General features: G+C 41.5%; 2 protein-coding genes across 2 annotated transcripts; both read left to right on the forward strand.

The window, feature by feature from the left end:
- The first annotated feature begins 2,599 nt into the window (after positions 1 to 2,599).
- pyurf (PIGY upstream open reading frame) lies at positions 2,600 to 3,488 on the forward strand. Its single transcript, XM_076076079.1, has 2 exons — positions 2,600 to 2,867; positions 3,341 to 3,488. The coding sequence occupies exons 1-2, from the start codon at positions 2,665 to 2,667 to the stop codon at positions 3,486 to 3,488; spliced, it is 351 nt and encodes a 116-aa protein (XP_075932194.1). The 5' UTR covers positions 2,600 to 2,664.
- A 217-nt stretch (positions 3,489 to 3,705) lies between these two features.
- On the forward strand, positions 3,706 to 4,388 carry LOC142931932 (phosphatidylinositol N-acetylglucosaminyltransferase subunit Y-like). The gene has a single exon (XM_076076091.1). The coding sequence runs from the start codon at positions 3,706 to 3,708 to the stop codon at positions 3,916 to 3,918; it is 213 nt and encodes a 70-aa protein (XP_075932206.1). The 3' UTR covers positions 3,919 to 4,388.
- Positions 4,389 to 18,347: the final 13,959 nt, after the last annotated feature.

Consider the following 18,347-nt stretch of genomic DNA (forward strand, 5'->3'; position numbering starts at 1 on the left):
CCTCAGAATACATAAGACAGCTTATGCATTCTGTTCTTGTGTGTTGGGGTAAAATACACAAATTAAGTTTCAAATTAAACATCAATAATCATTTGTGCTACAGCACAATGCCTTAAAGACGTGATCCTCTCTCAGCAGGATCGTTCCAGTCCAGGTGCACTGTGGGAAATGTCAGAGATGATTGATACCTCTCATGAGTAAACAGACCCAACGGAAAAAGATACACAGCTACACTGGTGTGTTCAAGGCCTGGTAGCTGGGGGAGAAGAAAAGAAACGATATTAGCAGGTCCGTCAAGTACCAAGCGGTGGGATATATTACAGCTAGAAGCAGTTTTAAAACAAGTTGGGGCCCTGCCAAGAAAGTCTCAGAGCAATATCTTCAGCAATATGGATTCTGCTCTAGCTGGCACAGGGCTCTCTGATAATATCTAATATTGTATAGACATAACCTGCTGGGAAATCAAGTTCAAGATGTCTATGGGGATAAAATGAACCTGCAAACTTCAACCGTGACTGATGTGGAATTCACAAATATGTACCTCCATTAGTTTCCTTCTCTTAACCCAGCCGATATCTAGAGGAGTTAGAGAAGTGGTGGTACACTAATCAGAAGGTCGGTGGTTCAATCCCTGGACACACGTGTTAACTTAAGTGTCCTTAAGCAAGATGCTGAACCGGTGAGTTACTGCTGTTGCTCCTGATGAGCAGGTGGCACCTTGTATGCATGTGAGTCAATGTGTTTGTAAAGCGCTTTGAGCAGGCCAAAGACTAGAGCAGCGCTGCATGGATAGCTAGAGTCCATTTAACTGATCTGGTGTCTGTGATTTTACTATTCTGAGAAAATGGACCACAATACTTTATCTTATATTACTCACAAAGGCTAAATTGCACTCAGGTGCAATTCATTAATGACAAACATGACATAACTATTGTAGTCTTGCTGATTAAAAAGTTATTTTTATATTCTGGATCCACATTATGGTCCAATCATACACAAAGTTAGCTTTACTGAGCTGAACAGTGCAACACTGCCACCATGCGGACAAATGAGGAAACAGTAGAAACAACCATTCTCCATCTCACATGTATGACAGTTACAATGATAAGAAGAAGAAGAAGAAGAAGAAACATTCCTTTATTAGTCCCACAGTGGGGAAATTATTCTCTGCATTTGACCCATCCCTGTATATATATGTGTATATATATGTAATATCATTTACATCAACTGCCTCACGGTTCAGACAAAAAAGGAGATAGGCACACAAAAAGCTAGAGATCAAGACAATTTATCAAATCATGTTAACTCAACAAATCTCTGAGATGTGAACAATTAGCAACATCAGTGATGAAAATAGTGTAACTATATGTTGCATGCTGAAGAAAAGACAAAGACACACATACCAGGAGACCAAGGGGGAGCTGAGACAGAAAGAACAGGCCGGCTCTCACTAGACTCTATTGCTCCTCTAAAGAAGAAGTTAGTAAAACAAAGGAGGTTGGCTCCATGGTATAACCCTCTAACCCGCAAAGTAAAGCAAACATCACGAAAACCTGAAAGAACATGGCGTTCCAATAACTTGGAAGAATCTCGGTTAGTCTGGCGAGACAGTCTGAAGACATATAAGAAGGCCCTCCGTAATGCCAGAGCAGCTTATTACTCATCATTAATAGAGAAACATAAGAACAAGCCCAGGTTTCTCTTCAGCACTGTAGCCAGGCTGACAGAGAGTATTCCTTTAGACCTCAGTAGTAATGACTTTATGAACCTCTTTAATAATGAGATTATAACTATTAGAGAGAACATTAATAATCTCCTCCCTCAACCAGTACCCATCTATCCTCAAATAGAGTAACCTTAGAAACAGCTGTAAACCCTGATATATGTTTAGATGGCTTTACTCCCATCGACCTTCATCAACTGACTTCAACAATGTCTACGTCTAAACCTTCTACCTGTCTCTTAGTCCCCATCCTGACTAGGTTCAGCCGTTAGTTAGCACGTCTTTGCTAAATATTATCAATCTGTCTTTGCTAACAGGCCATGTACCACAGTCCTTCAGAGTAGCTGTAATTAAACCTCTTCTTAGACCAGTTTAGTGTGGTTCATTTAATGCCAATCAAATGTTCTAGTCTCTGCAACAGGATGTAATGATCAATGGTGTCGAACGCAGCACTAAGGTCTAAAAAGCTGCATTCGACACCAAAAAAGTCAGCAATTTTCACCAGCGCTGTCTCTGTGCTATGACTCACTCAAAGCCAACAGCTCTGGATCGAGAGTGGGCTTCTTAACTCCCAGTTAAAACAAACTTCAAGGACTGCCTTTTTCCACCTACGGAATATTTCAAAGATCAGGCACATCCTGTCTCAAAGCGATGCAGAGAAATGAGTTCATGCATTTGTTACGTCTAGACTAGATTACTGCAACTCCTTATTATCAGGCTGCTCTAATAATAGTACTGTACTCTAGATAGTTCATGATCAAATGAAACAGTATCACATACTTGATTGAGAGGGGGATAAGCGGAACTAATGATAACACTTCTTAGCTTAGAGGAAGAGGACTCATATTTCGGTTACACAGTGTCTGTGCTTCCTGTCCGTTCAATTTATACATCCGTGTTCCCGTCGGGGAGTTTTCGCTAGCTTGTGTAACAGTTCGGTCATGTTTCGGAGTGTTGCGGGTAGATTGGTGACGGAAACAGGACGTGTTCCCCGCTGCATGAGGACTACTGCTCTAACACAGAGGCTGACAGCCGTGTCCGTGTCGGCCAGGAGCTTTTCGGATGTGAAGGACGAAGTGCAGCCGCCTTTTGATAGCTCGCTGCTCCAGTTCCTGGTATGTCCGCTGTCCAAGAAGCCGCTGAGGTGAGACGGATAAAGGACAAACTAAACGTGATTTAGCTAACGTTAATCTGAGATTAATGTGGCCAACATCAGTTTCATGACAATGTCTCCACACAATGAAGCAGCTCCTAATTTCATGTTGAAATATATGAAATGCGTTTCCACCAATATTTAACGTTAAAGTTTTCTCACTTGCAAATCACCAACAAATATGTGACACTACATAGAAATACTGTAGTGAATTTAGGTAGCAGACGTGTTACACTATCTAAAAGAGGTCACTTTGTGTTAACAGTTATCATCAGTGAGCTAAATACTATCACGTGTGACGTGACGGTTGCAACGTTCAGGTGTTGTGGGAAGTATGAGTTTAGCTTTCATTTGCTGTACTTAAAAACTCCCTTTTCCTCAGCTTGCATGTTGTAAATGTGACACACTGAAATAATTTTAAAGTTTAAAAAAAGAATAATTCTCTTGGTCTTGTCCCTCCACAGGTACGAGGCTAAGACCAACGAGCTGATCAACGAGGAGCTTGGTATTGCCTATCCCATCATTGACGGAGTCCCCAACATGATCCCTCAGGAAGCCAGACTCATACAGAAAGACACAGACACCTCGACCCCCACACCAACACAAGGCTAGAACCTCCATCCCCACACCAACACAAGGCTATAACCTCCATCCCCACACCTCCGGCTGACCCAAGCAGAGACTTCCCATTGTTGTGTTCTAAAGGCTGTTGGACTGAATGAGACAATACTTCTGCAACTGGACCCTGCTCAGCTCAAATTGACATATTGTATTACAGTGAGAACCTATACTGCATTCTAGCCACCTGTATCAGAACCCATCTACCAGTATGTTCTCCCTGTCCATGATGGTGGGGCTGGTCCCGGTGGTGTCGCTCTTTGGTCTGTTCTACTCTGCTGCGGTGGATGAGAGCTTCCCTCAGGGCTGCACCAGCAGCAGCAGTCTGTGTTTCTACAGCCTGCTGCTGCCCGTCACCATCCCCGTCTACGTCTTCTTCCACCTCTGGAGCTGGATCGGGATCAAGCTCTTTAGACACAACTAGGCTGTTCTCCTTCTGTTCTGTTACACTTCATCTGTTGGTGATGTACCGAGCCTTTCTGGACCCATTCTGTTTCTTCATTGATAAAAGGTAAAAATAGAACGGTTTGACATTCCATCAGCACAGCTACAATGGAGTTTAATAGACACAAACAGTTGACGGATATTCTGCTATCGTCCACATTTTGATTGCGATACAAAGGAAATGGACACTTTGCAGGACATGAGACACAACTACACAGCACACAATGAAGGAAATTCAGTGCAACAAACAAATGTGGTGGAGGGCTTCATCAAAAGCCAGAAGGTTAATCTGTTCCAGTCACAATGGCTCCTGATGACAAAGTAGTAGAGTAACACCTGAACATGTGGTTGGTACAGTGTCAGGCACATTTGGAAGGTTGACTATTTGGGTGTGACATATGTACGTTGCTGTGGTGGTGAAATGAATAAAGGCGACGTTACACAACTTAACATTGAAACTTTACTGTGCTTCATTGAAAACTACTTTTAAAACTCAACAATATATCTTAAAGACTGTACAGTGAGTAAACCACTGGTTCTACACAATAAATACACTTTAATTGACAAAAGACATGCTTTCGTTAACAGATAACAACCAAAACTATGAACTGCAATTAGATAACAGCTTCCTGAAAACATAAATTAGCTGGAACTAAAACTTTGCGGGAGTAACACCGCTCTGCACTTCAAATCCTTTACCAACATTACAGGAAAGTCTAACTTGAAAATGTTAACATTGGAAAAAAAAAAACATGAAGTCCCCATTAATGAGGATGTCCTGTTTCTCCAGACTTCCCTTTCTCTTAATGTTGGAGATGACTGGACTTTTCTCTTGATCTTCCTCATACCATCATGACAACATTGTACTTTCTATCATAAAGGTCCTGTTGACACAAAGGTTCAGGTTGTGTTTCAGCATCAAGAGTTTGAATACATCTGTTAATCTGGTACATGGCTGCTCTTCAACCCAAGACTCTTGAAACTGCTCCAGACATTAAAGGGCCTCTAGCCGAGAGCGTCTGACTGTGGCAGCCACTGACTGTAGGTCAGTCAGCAGACCTTCAGGTCCCTCCTCTGACGGGACCTCAGTGGCGCTTCCTGCTCTTCACCTCTCTGCCCTGAACCAGTTTCATCAGTGGAGACTCTGGTCTGGGGGACTGTCCCTCTCCTTTGGTCTTGAAGAAGAAGGACTCGTTGAGTCTCATCTGGACCGCCCTCACCTGAAGTCCAACACAAAGCCGTTGTTACTGAACAGTGCCCTACATTTCAATGACCCTTTGAACAAATGGTGGTGATCTACACAAACAGCGTTCTGCTGTTGATTAGCAGACACGACAGGGACAGAGGTCTGTACGTCTTACCCTGTCTGAGGTCAGGGGCTTTTCACCATTGTTCCATGGGGGGCCACATATTTGACAGGTGCAGTAGAGACACACGTTTATATGATATCAATGAGTTGTTTGTTTCACTTTTATATTTTTGAGCATGGGATTTCACATGAGCATAAACGGGTTAAAGCCAGTTAGATTAGGACTTTTTAATGCCACTAGGAATGACATTTACAACCAATTATATAAGATTTAGCCCAAACATGAATTGTATCTGAAAACATGACTTCGAGAAGACAGCTGTGAAACACCTGGTGTTTGTTGCTAAGTGTTCTGTTTCTCACTCTGTGTGTAGGGTTCCACTAACCTGGCCCCATCAGACAGTTTAAAAAACCTTTGTTTTGTTCCACTGTCCTGATCTGCATCACGGTGATGTAAGAGGCATATATCAAAGAAATGGTTATTAAATAATGTTGCTATTTTGAGATCTTACAAAGCAACCTCAGAAAACACAATACAATTTGACTTCCCATGTCTTAGTGTTTTTAAAGATTGACATAAGACAATTTAATACCACTTATGGCCTTATTTAATATGAATGAATTGAAGGCTTCATAAGGATCCGCAGGAACTCTAAACGGATGTGTGAACTGTCTGTGCCTGAGATCACAGGTCATTTCTCCTATTAATAAGTGAGGACTAACTCATATCTGCACTATTATGTGGTTCCACTCCACAACGACACACAACACATGGTGATCATCTGAATGAAAGTTCTGTTGCCTTACAAATAAATGCAGCAGCCCATTTGTGTTTGACACATACATCACTGATTATCCTGAGACAGTACTAGGTCCTTTTACATTGTTACCTACAGCAGATTTACAAGAATCATGTTAACGTATAAATATTCATCTACCACTACAATAGTGCATTTGATGGGGACAATTTTCAGCCAAGGATGAACACGTATTTGTTGGACCAGCTAGTATTCACTGTACAGCAGCACGGTGTACATGAGATTGAGTGGAAGTAAACTACAGTGTGTGTGTGTGTGTTCATGGTGATGGAGGAACAAGTGTGACTCATTGATCGTGTGGTATCACCTGGGTCAGGTCCAGCCTGCCACTGCGACAGGGGGGCTCGTCCTCGCTGGAGGTGGTCAGGTCTGCAGACTTGGGCTCAGAATCTGACTGAGGGCTCAGAGATGTTCCCCTTGTACCTTGAGTGCTTCCAGGCCACGGGTGATGACCAGAGGGCTCTTCCTTTACCGCTGCATCTTTCATGTGTGAGGAACCAGATGGATGCAGGTCGGGCTCTTTGGGATTTCTGCCTTTGAGCTCTCCTGGTAAAGAAAATGTCTTCACTGACAAACACGTCCCGAGGTCATTTCTGGCCCTCTGCGGCAAGCTCAGGTCCACAGGTTGCAAGTCCTCCAGGTGTACAGTCACTCTAGTCTTTTGGCAGAAGTTGAGGTAAGAGGAGAGTTGGGTGGTGAAGAAGTTTTCTGTCTGTGTGGAAGTGCTTCCCGTGGACATAGGAGGGGGCACTGAGGGCTCGTGGGACACACATGAAGGAGACTGCTGGCTTGAAGAACGGGAATGTTTCTTTGACTTTGCAACATCCAGGGAGGGGCTTAGATCAAATGTCTCACTCAGGTATGAATTCACAGTGCGCGCTGTATGTGCAGGGCGTGATACTTTTCTCTCCTCAGCAATGTTTGCTTTTAAACATTTCCACTTCTTGAGGTCCTGATGTGCTTTGCTTAACTGCTCTTCTTCCTCTTCTTCTTCTTCTGTGAGAAGTACCTGTAGTGTCTTTGACTTCTGCACATGCTCCTTTGTCGTTCTGTGACGCTGATGGAAGTGTGAGTCTTGAGGACATTTGTACGAGCCTCCAGGATGCTGTTTTTTCCGTGCCATAGATGTGTGCAGCTTGTCTCGTGGTCTGAACACTGGAGGAGTTGTAGAAAAGGCGTTGTCGCTGCTTTCACCACTCGACGGTTGGGAGGGCGATGCTCTGAATGTCTTCTGGGTGATGAACAGGTCCTGACTGTTTATGTCCTCACTGGTGCACTGAGATTCATTAGCATGTGTTTGGCTGTGGCTGTGCCCTGTCCTCTCACCGTCTCTCACAGCTGCCGTCTCTGAGGGGATGCTCTTTTTTGCAGACTGCTGGGACGAAGACACACATCTAGGCGGTTTGACAGAGGAGATGTCTGGTGATAAGTCAAACGCCACTTTCTTTTTCCTTTTGCTTTTCTTCTTGCGGTCGTGGTCAGGTTTGAGCTTGTCAACACTGTGTTTATTCAGAGTTTGAGGCTTCACAGCAGGCTTTGCCTGTGTGTGGATCAAACTGTCATCTAGTTCCAAAAACAATCTGTTTTTCTTCTTTCCTTTCTTCTTTTCTTTCCTTCCCTCCATTGCATCTTTGGATTTAGAGTTTTTCTTTTTCTTTTTCTTCTGGATGCGCTCGTCTGTTTTCATGCTCATGTTGTTTTTGCGTTCAGGCATTTTTTGTCCTTTTTGGAGTTTTTCTTTTTTTTTTCTTTCCCAGGTGTCCAAGACCAAGACTCCCAAAAGACTTCTGTCTCCTCACAGTCAATCATGAGTCTGTTCAACAAAAAGAGGAAAGTGCATACTTTTAGAAAGTTACATACAGCAGTTAGCCTAACACTGCCGGGGGGAGGGGCAGCCCACATACTGTCTTTCTGAGGCTGCAGTGGGCTCAGTGTTATAGTGAAATGCTGGTGTTCTATGAAACTAGAAAAACTAAGGTATGTCATGTGATGCTTGTCGGGAAGGAGTCTAAATAACACTCCAAAGTTTAAATTTTGGGGAGGAAAAACTGGCATGCCAATATTCCCTTGGTCCCTTGACCTCTGACCTCAGGATATGTGGATGGAAAAGGTTTCTATGGGTAACATGAGTCTCCGTTTTACAGACATGCCCACTTTATGCAGTTTGGGCCAAAAAACAGTATTTTGTTGCATACAGTCTAAATGTTTTGTTTATTTGCTTATTCTAAAATGGTGTATCTGAGACAAACAGTGGCTATGCTTTCTTTAGATGTTAATTCTGTTACTTCCCTTTTCTGTCACTACATAATGTTTTAATTACAGAATACAGAGTGGTGTCATACCACCTGGGACGTCTTGTTTTACAGCCTCGTATTTCTGGAACACTTTTCCAACTGACAGTCACATCTATCCTACAAATCTTTGATAAAATCAATCACGTTCACCACCACCACCAAAATACCTGCTGCTTTTTCTTTACCTGAGTACATTGTTATTTCTCTGTCATTTGTTATATTGAGTGGGACTCCGTAGTAGTCCATTGCTGTTTTGCTTTGGACTTGGACGCTGGTTTTTCCCGTCTGTCTATTGCCCATTTTATTGTTGTTGTCTCGTATTAATGAGGGTAGACTAAACGTTAGAAACCGCACTCAATATAACGCAGTTAGATTCAATAGGATACATGCCACACAGCCTCCAAAGGACCTTTCAACCTCAACTGATCATTATACTCTTCAGGAGGGTGAGCTTTACGGCAGGCTGTTTGATTAGACTGTATTAGTTTTAGCTAGGTGTCGAGCAGCAACTGACCGTTATTTTCATCTTCAATTAATCTGACTGTTATCTTCTCGATCAATCGTATGTAGTCTACGAAATGTCAAAAAAGGTCCGGGGGGACATTTTCAAAAAGCTTGTTTTACCTGACCACCGGTCTACACTGAAACATTTCATTTACAATGGTCAATTATACGTAGGTATTTTGTACAGGTCCAAACAGAGCATATGTACAAGAGTAGCCTGTCTAGAATGGACTTGTACATTCAAATATAGCGATGCTGCATCCTGTGCATAGCAAGTGAAGAGCATCTGACCAGATTGTACAATGTGCAGTGATGAGTCCTACAGCCTGAGTTTGAAATACGTCTCAAAGCAGCATGATGAAGTGGGTCAGGTAAGGCCAAAGTAGTGGGACACGCATTTATACATCTGTAAATGGTATGAGCACAGTCGAGCTGAGACAGGAATAAACCTGTATTACAAATACAGGAATGCTTATATGTATGAACTTGCTCAACAGCCTCATATTGCTTTGTCCACTAGCAGGGTTAGGGTTAGGGTCTTTGATTACAGATCCTTTATTACCAGGTTCAGACGTGTTGCTCCATCATGAGGTTATTAACACTTCAATGGTTAAACATGAAACCCAGGCACAAAGGGACATGCACTGCTTCTGTTAAGATCAACTCAGTCAAGTACTGACCATGTCTATGATACAACACATAGGTTAACTTCTCTCTGATACATTATGCAATACACCTTTAGTATATTTATATATATATATATATATATATATATATATATAGAGAGAGAGAGAGAGAGAGAGAGAGAGAGAGACAGACAGACAGACAGACAGACAGACAAGGCTAAACTGTAAACACTTTCTACATTCAATAGCAACCTAGGCCTGCTGCAGGACATGCATTCTGGGTAACGGTATTATTACCATGCAACATACCAGCCACGCGTTTAGATAGATGTACTAACGTTAGCAGGTGTTTGCTTTCTTAACAGATATGTGGTCTAACTTACTTGTTAAAAATTAATTTCGGATATCTATGTTGTGTTTTATTACACGTTCTACAGCGGGAAGGAATGTCTTTGCTGGTAGAAAATGTACTAAATGTAACTAATTGTAATTTCATGCTGTCATTAGTACCGGAAGTATCACTTTAGCAACTTGCTACGTTTGTACGTTAACGTCCTAGTACAAATGGAGTATGTAGCAATACAGTATCAAGTTGCTGAAGTGATGCTCCCGGTACTAATGACAGCATGGAATTACAATTAGTTACATATTTCCCCATAGTTGCTACAGTTCAGTAACGTTATGTCCTAGCTGCAAACCTGACACGTTTCGCATAACTTTCTGTCCTTTTCAGCTGATATTGTCGCTATTTAAAAGGTATTACTTTAAACCAAACGAGTGATTTTGACACAATTTAGACCTTTTTATAGTCTGTAACATTAAAAGGCTTCAAACTAAAATTTATTTTTTACAATAACTTAATATTTCTTTTCAATATTAGGCTTACCTCAGAAGGCAGATTCAACTCCAGCCGGCAAACTCAACTTCAAAGAGACCGCTTCGACCGCCCAGTTCATGTTGCATTCATGTGCTTCTCTTAAGGCCCGGCTTCTAATGACCCGAGCGAACATGGACATCTCCTCGCGCCTTGTTTAGAAGCATGTAGGGCTAAAACTACAGAGTAGCTTTAATGAGAGAAAGTCAAAATACTTCAATGTAAATTGTTCCATTAAGTGTAATAATCAAATATTTTTATCCAAGTAGGTTACACATAGCAGAGTGAGTAAATGTAAACAGATTATTACGTTTTAGCAAGACATGACTATAGAATTACTGAGATGACATGATGCATAAGTAACTTGTATCATTTCCATAGCATCTAGAGAACAAAATGTACTCTTAGTTTTAAATCATAAGTCTTAAATGCAACACACTGCCAATTCAACTTGCCATAATAGCCTACATACAGTAGGCATTGACTATTTCCAAAAAATACTTCTAACAATAAAATACATTACAAATATATCTATTTTTTAACTTAATGTTTTATATGCTCCTGACCTCATATCTCATAATCTCACCAATTCGAGTGCCAGAGAAACTCCTTGCAGTCATCCTACATTCATTTGCTGGGTACTGCTGGTAGGCTCCTGGTATTTACTATATTTCTGATAGCCCGTGAAGGAAGCGCTGCTGCACTGATCTCCTCGGAGTTTAAGGACAGTCCGGTCTGATGGTCTCATGTCACCACAAAGGCCCCTGCTCTGGATTAAATGAGAGAGGTTTTGTTTGGTTGAAAGGTTCAAAAATGAATCTTTAAGAGAGTTCACATTTCACTGACGTGTCTCAATAAAACCACGAGATGTCGCAATTTACCACCAGTTACTCATACTCAGAACAATCTTGATTGGCCAAGAATTTGAGGATTTTTTTTCATCTCTCTTAATGTACTTACACAGAAATAGAAATTACTTTTAGGGCCAAGAACAACAAAGATGGGCAGATAAAGGTAAATAATAGACAGGACTGTTATGTAGTCATAATGGAAAAATAGGTGAAAATATGATTATTATATAAATGTAAAAAGCACCAATGGCCAACAATAAAAAAAATCAAGTGTTTTGTTATACACTGTAAAATAATATTCTTAAAAAGCTGTTTTCACAGAAGTTACCATTGTATTGTATAATATTTAAAGTCAAAAAGTCAGTTTCCACTCTTGCATACTTTGATAGTGCATTGAGATCATGCATTATCCTTTAAAGAGCAGTATACATAATACAACTGTATAAAGCGAATAAGATACACTGGTTTTTCAGATTTCTCTATACATTCTTGTCATCCATCATTAAAGGAAGTCAAAGTCAAAATCTGATTTTATTGGAAACAATAACTTTTACACAATCCAAAGGGTCCAGACCCATGATTGAGGTCAGGAGTAAACTCCATCCTCCTCGGTCCCTCTCCTTTTGACGCGACATAATGAACACAGGGGTAACATGCAGACATTCCAAACCTACGTTGGGTTCTGTAGTATTTGAATTGTGAGGTCATGTTATGCAAAGGTCTCTGCCAAACACGTTCACGCTCATGTTATTTGATATTTGACATGACATTTCACACTTTATTACACCGATTGTTGTGGGATATGCTGAGCACATTAACAATGCCTGGCCAACAAACCCTTGTTTAGGTTAAACAACGTTGGCCTTGGACCTATTCAGAACAGGCCAATAACAACAACAAACAAAAGCGTATCTAATCTTCTGTTGAAACCTCGCCACATACATTCTGCTTTGTAGTGCATCAACTCAGAACTGTTGGCTATTTTGATCCAACTGGGAGTTTAAGGAGGTTGTGAGTGAGACCATAATACCTCTGTGGGGGTTGGTTAACACGTATGACTCAGGAACCACTTTGCCACGGGCTGAGATTTCTAGCCCTTCAACTCGCTGTCAAACCAATCTCCACCCTGTGTTGTGGGGGAGATGCCTCTGATGGTTTGGTGGTGGGATAGAATGTGTGAAAGTACCTGCAAGTCTCATGATGACCTCTAATCTGCAATTACATTATCTCCCAAAGCATTAACATGTTGGAGCAGCAATAAGATCCACACAAACCCTCATATTAATCTTCTCTCTCTGCTCCGAGATTACTCCTGTGTGGGGCATTTCACTCTTCATCTGTGAGGCGTTTACTGTTGCCATGGTGATCACATGCAGCTAGGCAGCCAAACTGTGAGACAGAAAGAGGGGGGGGTATTTTCAGGTGGTAGTTGTTGAGCTGCCTGCCTCCCTGTTCCTCACATTTAGATGAGAGCTCACATCTGTGTGTCTGCAGGCTGCAGGCTCAGGTTGATGGCAGGGCCTGATGTTTCCTATATTTGTCTCTTTCTCATCATGTGTGCGTCCTGTAGGGAGGAGGCAGCTGAGAGGGAGTTTGGATTTCCTTTAGATACGTAGACACAACACAGGCATACACATACATGCACAGTACAGTCTGACTTTAGAGCAAGACTAACTTTAGCTTTGCATCGAGTGGCACAGTAAACTGACTCAGTAATGATAGTTACACAGCAATATCTATGGAAGGTTTACACAATAAACGTTAGCTACCATAATGCTACTAGTCATAGACCCAGAAAGGCTAGTGCAGAAGAACCCAGGACCAGAATGTACTGCATTGATCAAGAGTGTGTTTTATTGATTATGAAGTTAGACTATATGCTTATGACATATTTAATCTATCTAGATAGTATGCACACATGCCTTATGTGCATAATTTCAGGAGAGATCAAATCAGCCTATATTAACCTCTTAAACCCTAGCCCTATTTTTAGCCCTATCCATGCTTGGATAGTGTCACCTTTACTTGCGTGAACAGCGGACCATACCAGGCCTTTATTTGAAGCAGACTGATATTTCTCATTCACTCTGTTTGATAAGTATAATTGGTCATGTTGAAGAGTGAAGCTTCCTCCTTTTTCTGATCTGCTCCAGTTTGCCCTGTGACATTTTGTTACAGCAGTATGCTGTTAATACAAACTCCACACTTCCCTTTAACTGTTTCAAATTAAAAGCTTTGTTGCAGTGCACAGAATCCCTTCATTTCCTGACAAGGTTGCCTGCTTCCCATGCACTACTTCACATTGTAATCTTGTGACACTTGTATGTTCCCACTAAACATTTTTGAACACACATCAAACCTGAAATAGGACAATTACTTGAGATAAGGAATCCGCCGTGTTGTTGTTTTTTGTCCCAGCCTGAATTTGGGTCTAGCTTTTATGTCTTTGTGGCAAACATGTCATTGTTTGAAAATCGACTTTTATATATGAGGGGAGAGAAGAGAGAGAACAACAAGCCTCCTACTTCAGCACACTTTAAGAACGAATGTTACTGGGGTCCCGACAGGAAATTGCAGATGAACATTTAAGTAGGAAGACAAATTATAGGCACTACAGACTGTGGTAACAATACTTCATGTAAATTACTACATATTCTTGTTTAAAAAGTAAAGTAAAAATCTAAAATACAACTTGAACAGATCAGATAGCAATACTAGCTTTCTGTGAGACACTGAAGGGCCTTTCACTGCGCTCTGAAACACATTCTAACGGCCGACACGACTGCTTCTAGCTGCCAAAGTGATCCTTTTCCCCAGACCAGTGTCTGGCAGGCAGAGGACCAACTACACAGAACCCATTGACCCAGAGCAGTGTCTGGCAGGCAGAGGACAAACTACACCGAATTTATTGACCCAGAGTAATGTCTGGCAGGCAGAAGGACAACTACCTAAAGCCTAAGCTACTGTGAGCTATCTTATTGAGTTCCCTCTGGTAAACAGTGAAGCAGAGTGTACAGTATGTCTAGGGCTTTTATTGTGAAAGGGAAGAACTAAGGAGTGGATCTTGTCTACGCTGCTTTTGTCCAGGTTGAACGAAGTAATATATTTTGCTGTCTGGTTCGGACCATGGAGCCTCCCTGTTGTATAATATAAGTGTACCTACTGAGAACATCCGTCCCGCAAAACGTAATTGGTTGAGACCTTATTTTGCAATGCTACAGCTCAGAAAATTGACCTTGTTCAAGAAAACTTACATCACCTTGTGGATGCATAATATTTGCGTTCTCTGTGAAAGTACTCATGACAAAAATATATTCCAAATTAATCGCGTCAAAGATACAACCCATTTGTAAAGGCCTTGGTATATTTTTACTTTTAGCTTAATACAAATTTCAGCATACAAACATGCTCATGGATGTTGTAAAATGTAAAAAAAAAATTATGTATGCATTTTGGGCTCATGGCAGTTACTGCTTGAAAGCTGGCTGTGTGAAGCCCAGAAGGGGAATTTGATGGCTTGTAATAACTTTCTTTTCAGAGTGGTGTGAATTGTGGCTCAGTGGTAGAGCAGGCTCGTCGGCTCCGCCAGACCATATCAATGTGTCCTTGGGCAAGACACTTAACCCCAACTTGCTCCCTACGGTGTATGAATGTTGTATGAATGTTAGTCCTGATGGGCAGCTGGCAACTTGCATGGTAGCCCCTCCATATGAATGGGTGTGAATGGGTGAATGATGACATGTAGTGTTAGTGCTTTGAGTGGTCGGAAGACTAGAAAAGAACTATACAAGCACAGTCCATTTACCATGTACTGGTTGAAATTGCCATGTGAATTATTTGTTTCTCTGATGCCTGATCAAAGCAACCCAGCGAAGTGAAAGGAATTGAGGCATTAGTAATGGTCTGGTGTGGTGGTGTCTGGTGGCAGTAAAACGACGATGCCATGCCTTCAGAGGGAGGACAAGCCAGTCTGCAGTTCCGGGAAAACCGTGTCATGCTGGAGTATTGAACTGCCTAATGCACACGAGCTGGTTAAAGAGGACCCTTCTCCCCTCACCATAAATCCTGCCAATCACACTGAGCTGTGGGGCTGTCAAATGTAAGCATTCCTATAGGTTGTTGTCTGAGCTGTGATCATGTTAGAATTGTAATTGTTTTATATTGCATGGTATATTACTAACAGACTGGTGAGTTTTGGACCCACCTCTTCTCATCACCAACAGCCAATCTCAAAAGTACCAACATAGTTCTCCCACTCCATAAAGCTGAATATTCATTAGTTTGCAAATCAACAATAAATCAAATGACAAGGTGTTACTTCTAGTGATGAACACAGAGTTATCGCACATATTGAACTTACATTGATCAACTCTAAATGAATACTAATCTTGCTAACTGTGTATGATATATGTATTAATAGACAATCTGCTGCTAACACGATTAGCATAAAAACGTTACAAAGTTCTGCTGTTCCCAAGTAGCCAAATAACAGTCAGTAACAGCAGCTGTAAGTATTTAGATTTTGTTGTGAGATCTTGTTTTAGTCATTTCATCTAAATCCTATCATACCCTCTCCAAAACAAACAGATCATTTTCTTTTTTGGCATAATATTTTCAAAAAGCCAACCAAATCCTTTCATTCATCAGTGTTTCTATGAAATCCATGACAACGTCCTTGAATCACATTTATTAATACATCCGTGCTCTTGTTTTCTCCAAATCATCTTTCAAGTGACTTGAGACGAGCAGCATCTGTGCAATGTTATTTATCTTCTCTGTCACCCTTCTCAGGACATGCCGTCACCCTCTAGAAAAGTCAAAGCCTACCCTGAAATAGCAGTCCCCCTCTCCTTATTGACTCCTCTGTAACTATTCTTAAGTCTTGGGGACCAGCTTGCCTTACTGATGCACCTGACTTGCAATAACTGTGAATGTCAGGTTAATATAAAGATGAATACGGTACAAATGATTTGGCCTGTATCTATTATCACTAGACTGTTGGATGATGGGGCCACCGGTATTTGTTGTTGTGGAATTGTTGGCTTTGAAGTCTCTTGCCTTGTTATACTCCCGCACACCTTGCTGCCTTTTCATGCCATCGGTAACATGCTACACATTAAAGCAGCATGAGGTAATGAGAGCGGCGAGGTTTAGGACCTAAGGTCAGAGGTCGATGTGTTCAGCGGGTGTCATCTAAACAGGCCGTAGTCCGTCATAGTATTACGGGAAAGCCAGTGGAGGTCAATGTCTCTGAAGGGCCCCACCGACCACCGTAAATCTTTTTAAAGCTGGTATGTAAACAACTTTAATCGCTGACTACATGAGCCATTTCTTTATGTATCATCAAGTTCAATCACAGCTGTAAACTGCTTGAATAAAAGATTTTGCATGAAAAACCAAAGGGGCTGTAAAAAATATCTCCTTTCTCTATACTATCGGTAGATGCAGATACATTTCAACAAATCTACGTCCTATCAGATCTTCTTGGCCTAGGTGGAAACAAAAGTTTCTGCTTGGCACAAGGTTATACTCTACCTCTCTTCCTGTGCCGTCATGCTTCTTTTTCCTCGTGGGAAGAGGGTTTAATATGTTTGGACCAATCAGGAATGAGCACTATGGCACAGATCACAATGGAGCTTTACAGCGTTTTAGTTCTGCAGTTTGCAAAGATGAAATGACACTTCTACTTTACATCACAGTGATATCGCTGCAATGCAGTATAAAGTCTTATTTGCTCTTTTTTTAACCTTTAAATCAGTCTGACCACAGAATAAGGGGCTTGGTGTGAACAGATCCTTTGTGACATTACATAGACATTCCCAACTCCTGCTACATTTAGAAAACCCGTGGTTACCTAATGTGTTGTGTGTGTGTGTGTGTGTGTGTGTGTGTGTGTGTGTGTGTGTGTGTGTGTGTGTGTGTGTGTGTGTGTGGGTGACCATAATAAGTTGCAGGGTGTTTCTCTCTAACGTGACCTGAGTGGTCCCATGGATTGATCTTTCTTGGGACACCTGTGGGTGAAAGCTGAGGGGGGGGGGGGGGGGGGCTTGACCCTGATGCCTGGATGACAGACAGAGCGGGAGGGTGGAGGGTGCAGAGAATTCAACTGTAAAAACTATTAGGATTTGTTTTTGGTAGGGTGGAGGACGAGCTCATGAAGTTTTAACATTTGGAAATACTCAAGTAGAGTACAAGTACTCAAAAGTACAGTGCTAGTGATGTACTTAGTTACATTCCACCACTGCTGTGACTGGAGCTCGTGGTATTGAGCATGCTGCGTTACTGTCATGTTGAATTCAATCCACAGTAAGTCTGTGGATTATCTTGACCAACCAAGGTGAAAATAATAGAAACCAAAATGATCTGGGTGACATGTTTGGTACTTAAAACTAGTGTCAGAAGTCCCCATCAAGAGGTCACATGATAACACCTGAGGCACTAAGGACACGCCCCTTCAAGTACAATCCCCTCACCTAAACCAGAGGCTGTATATATATATATACTGCCTTGCTTCCTTCTTTTCTTCTTTGACTCCGGCTATGTTGTGTGTGTGTCCTGTGAGTGATTTCCTCACTTAATATGTGCTTTCCTTACTACCTATGTTTCTCTCAAACTCTCATCCTACCCTCATAGCTCTGCAGATGAACAACTAGACGGCTAGATACGCTTTATTTATGTCTCAATAAAACAATATGGATATCGGCCAATATTGGCTTATTGCAGATATATAACTATCATTTTTACTGTGTTGGCCTATTAAATAAATTGCTGTACAGAAAACATTACAAAGTGTGGTCACTGCTCTCTAAAAATACGATTTAAAGGACTCTTTATCAAAAATGCTTTGTTGTATATTAATGTGAAAAATGACTATCGGACAACATATTGTTACCACATTATTTAAACTTTGAAATGTTTATGGTATTGGCCACAAAAATAATGCTTTAACACTCAGACTAATCTAGATACCACCGTGGATGCAAGGGAGTCACAATTCTTCAGAGATTCCCAAGTTGACACGCATGCATGCACACACCTTTCATGACCAAGCCAGTGACGACAATGGCATCACCCACTGACACACCTCCTGAACTCCCACTCACTCTTTGATTCAGGATGTTTTGTCTGACGTC

Source organism: Anarhichas minor, unplaced genomic scaffold (genome assembly GCF_050575085.1).
Source record: "Anarhichas minor isolate MPS153535 unplaced genomic scaffold, ASM5057508v1 ptg000005l, whole genome shotgun sequence".
NCBI lineage: Eukaryota > Metazoa > Chordata > Actinopteri > Perciformes > Anarhichadidae > Anarhichas > Anarhichas minor.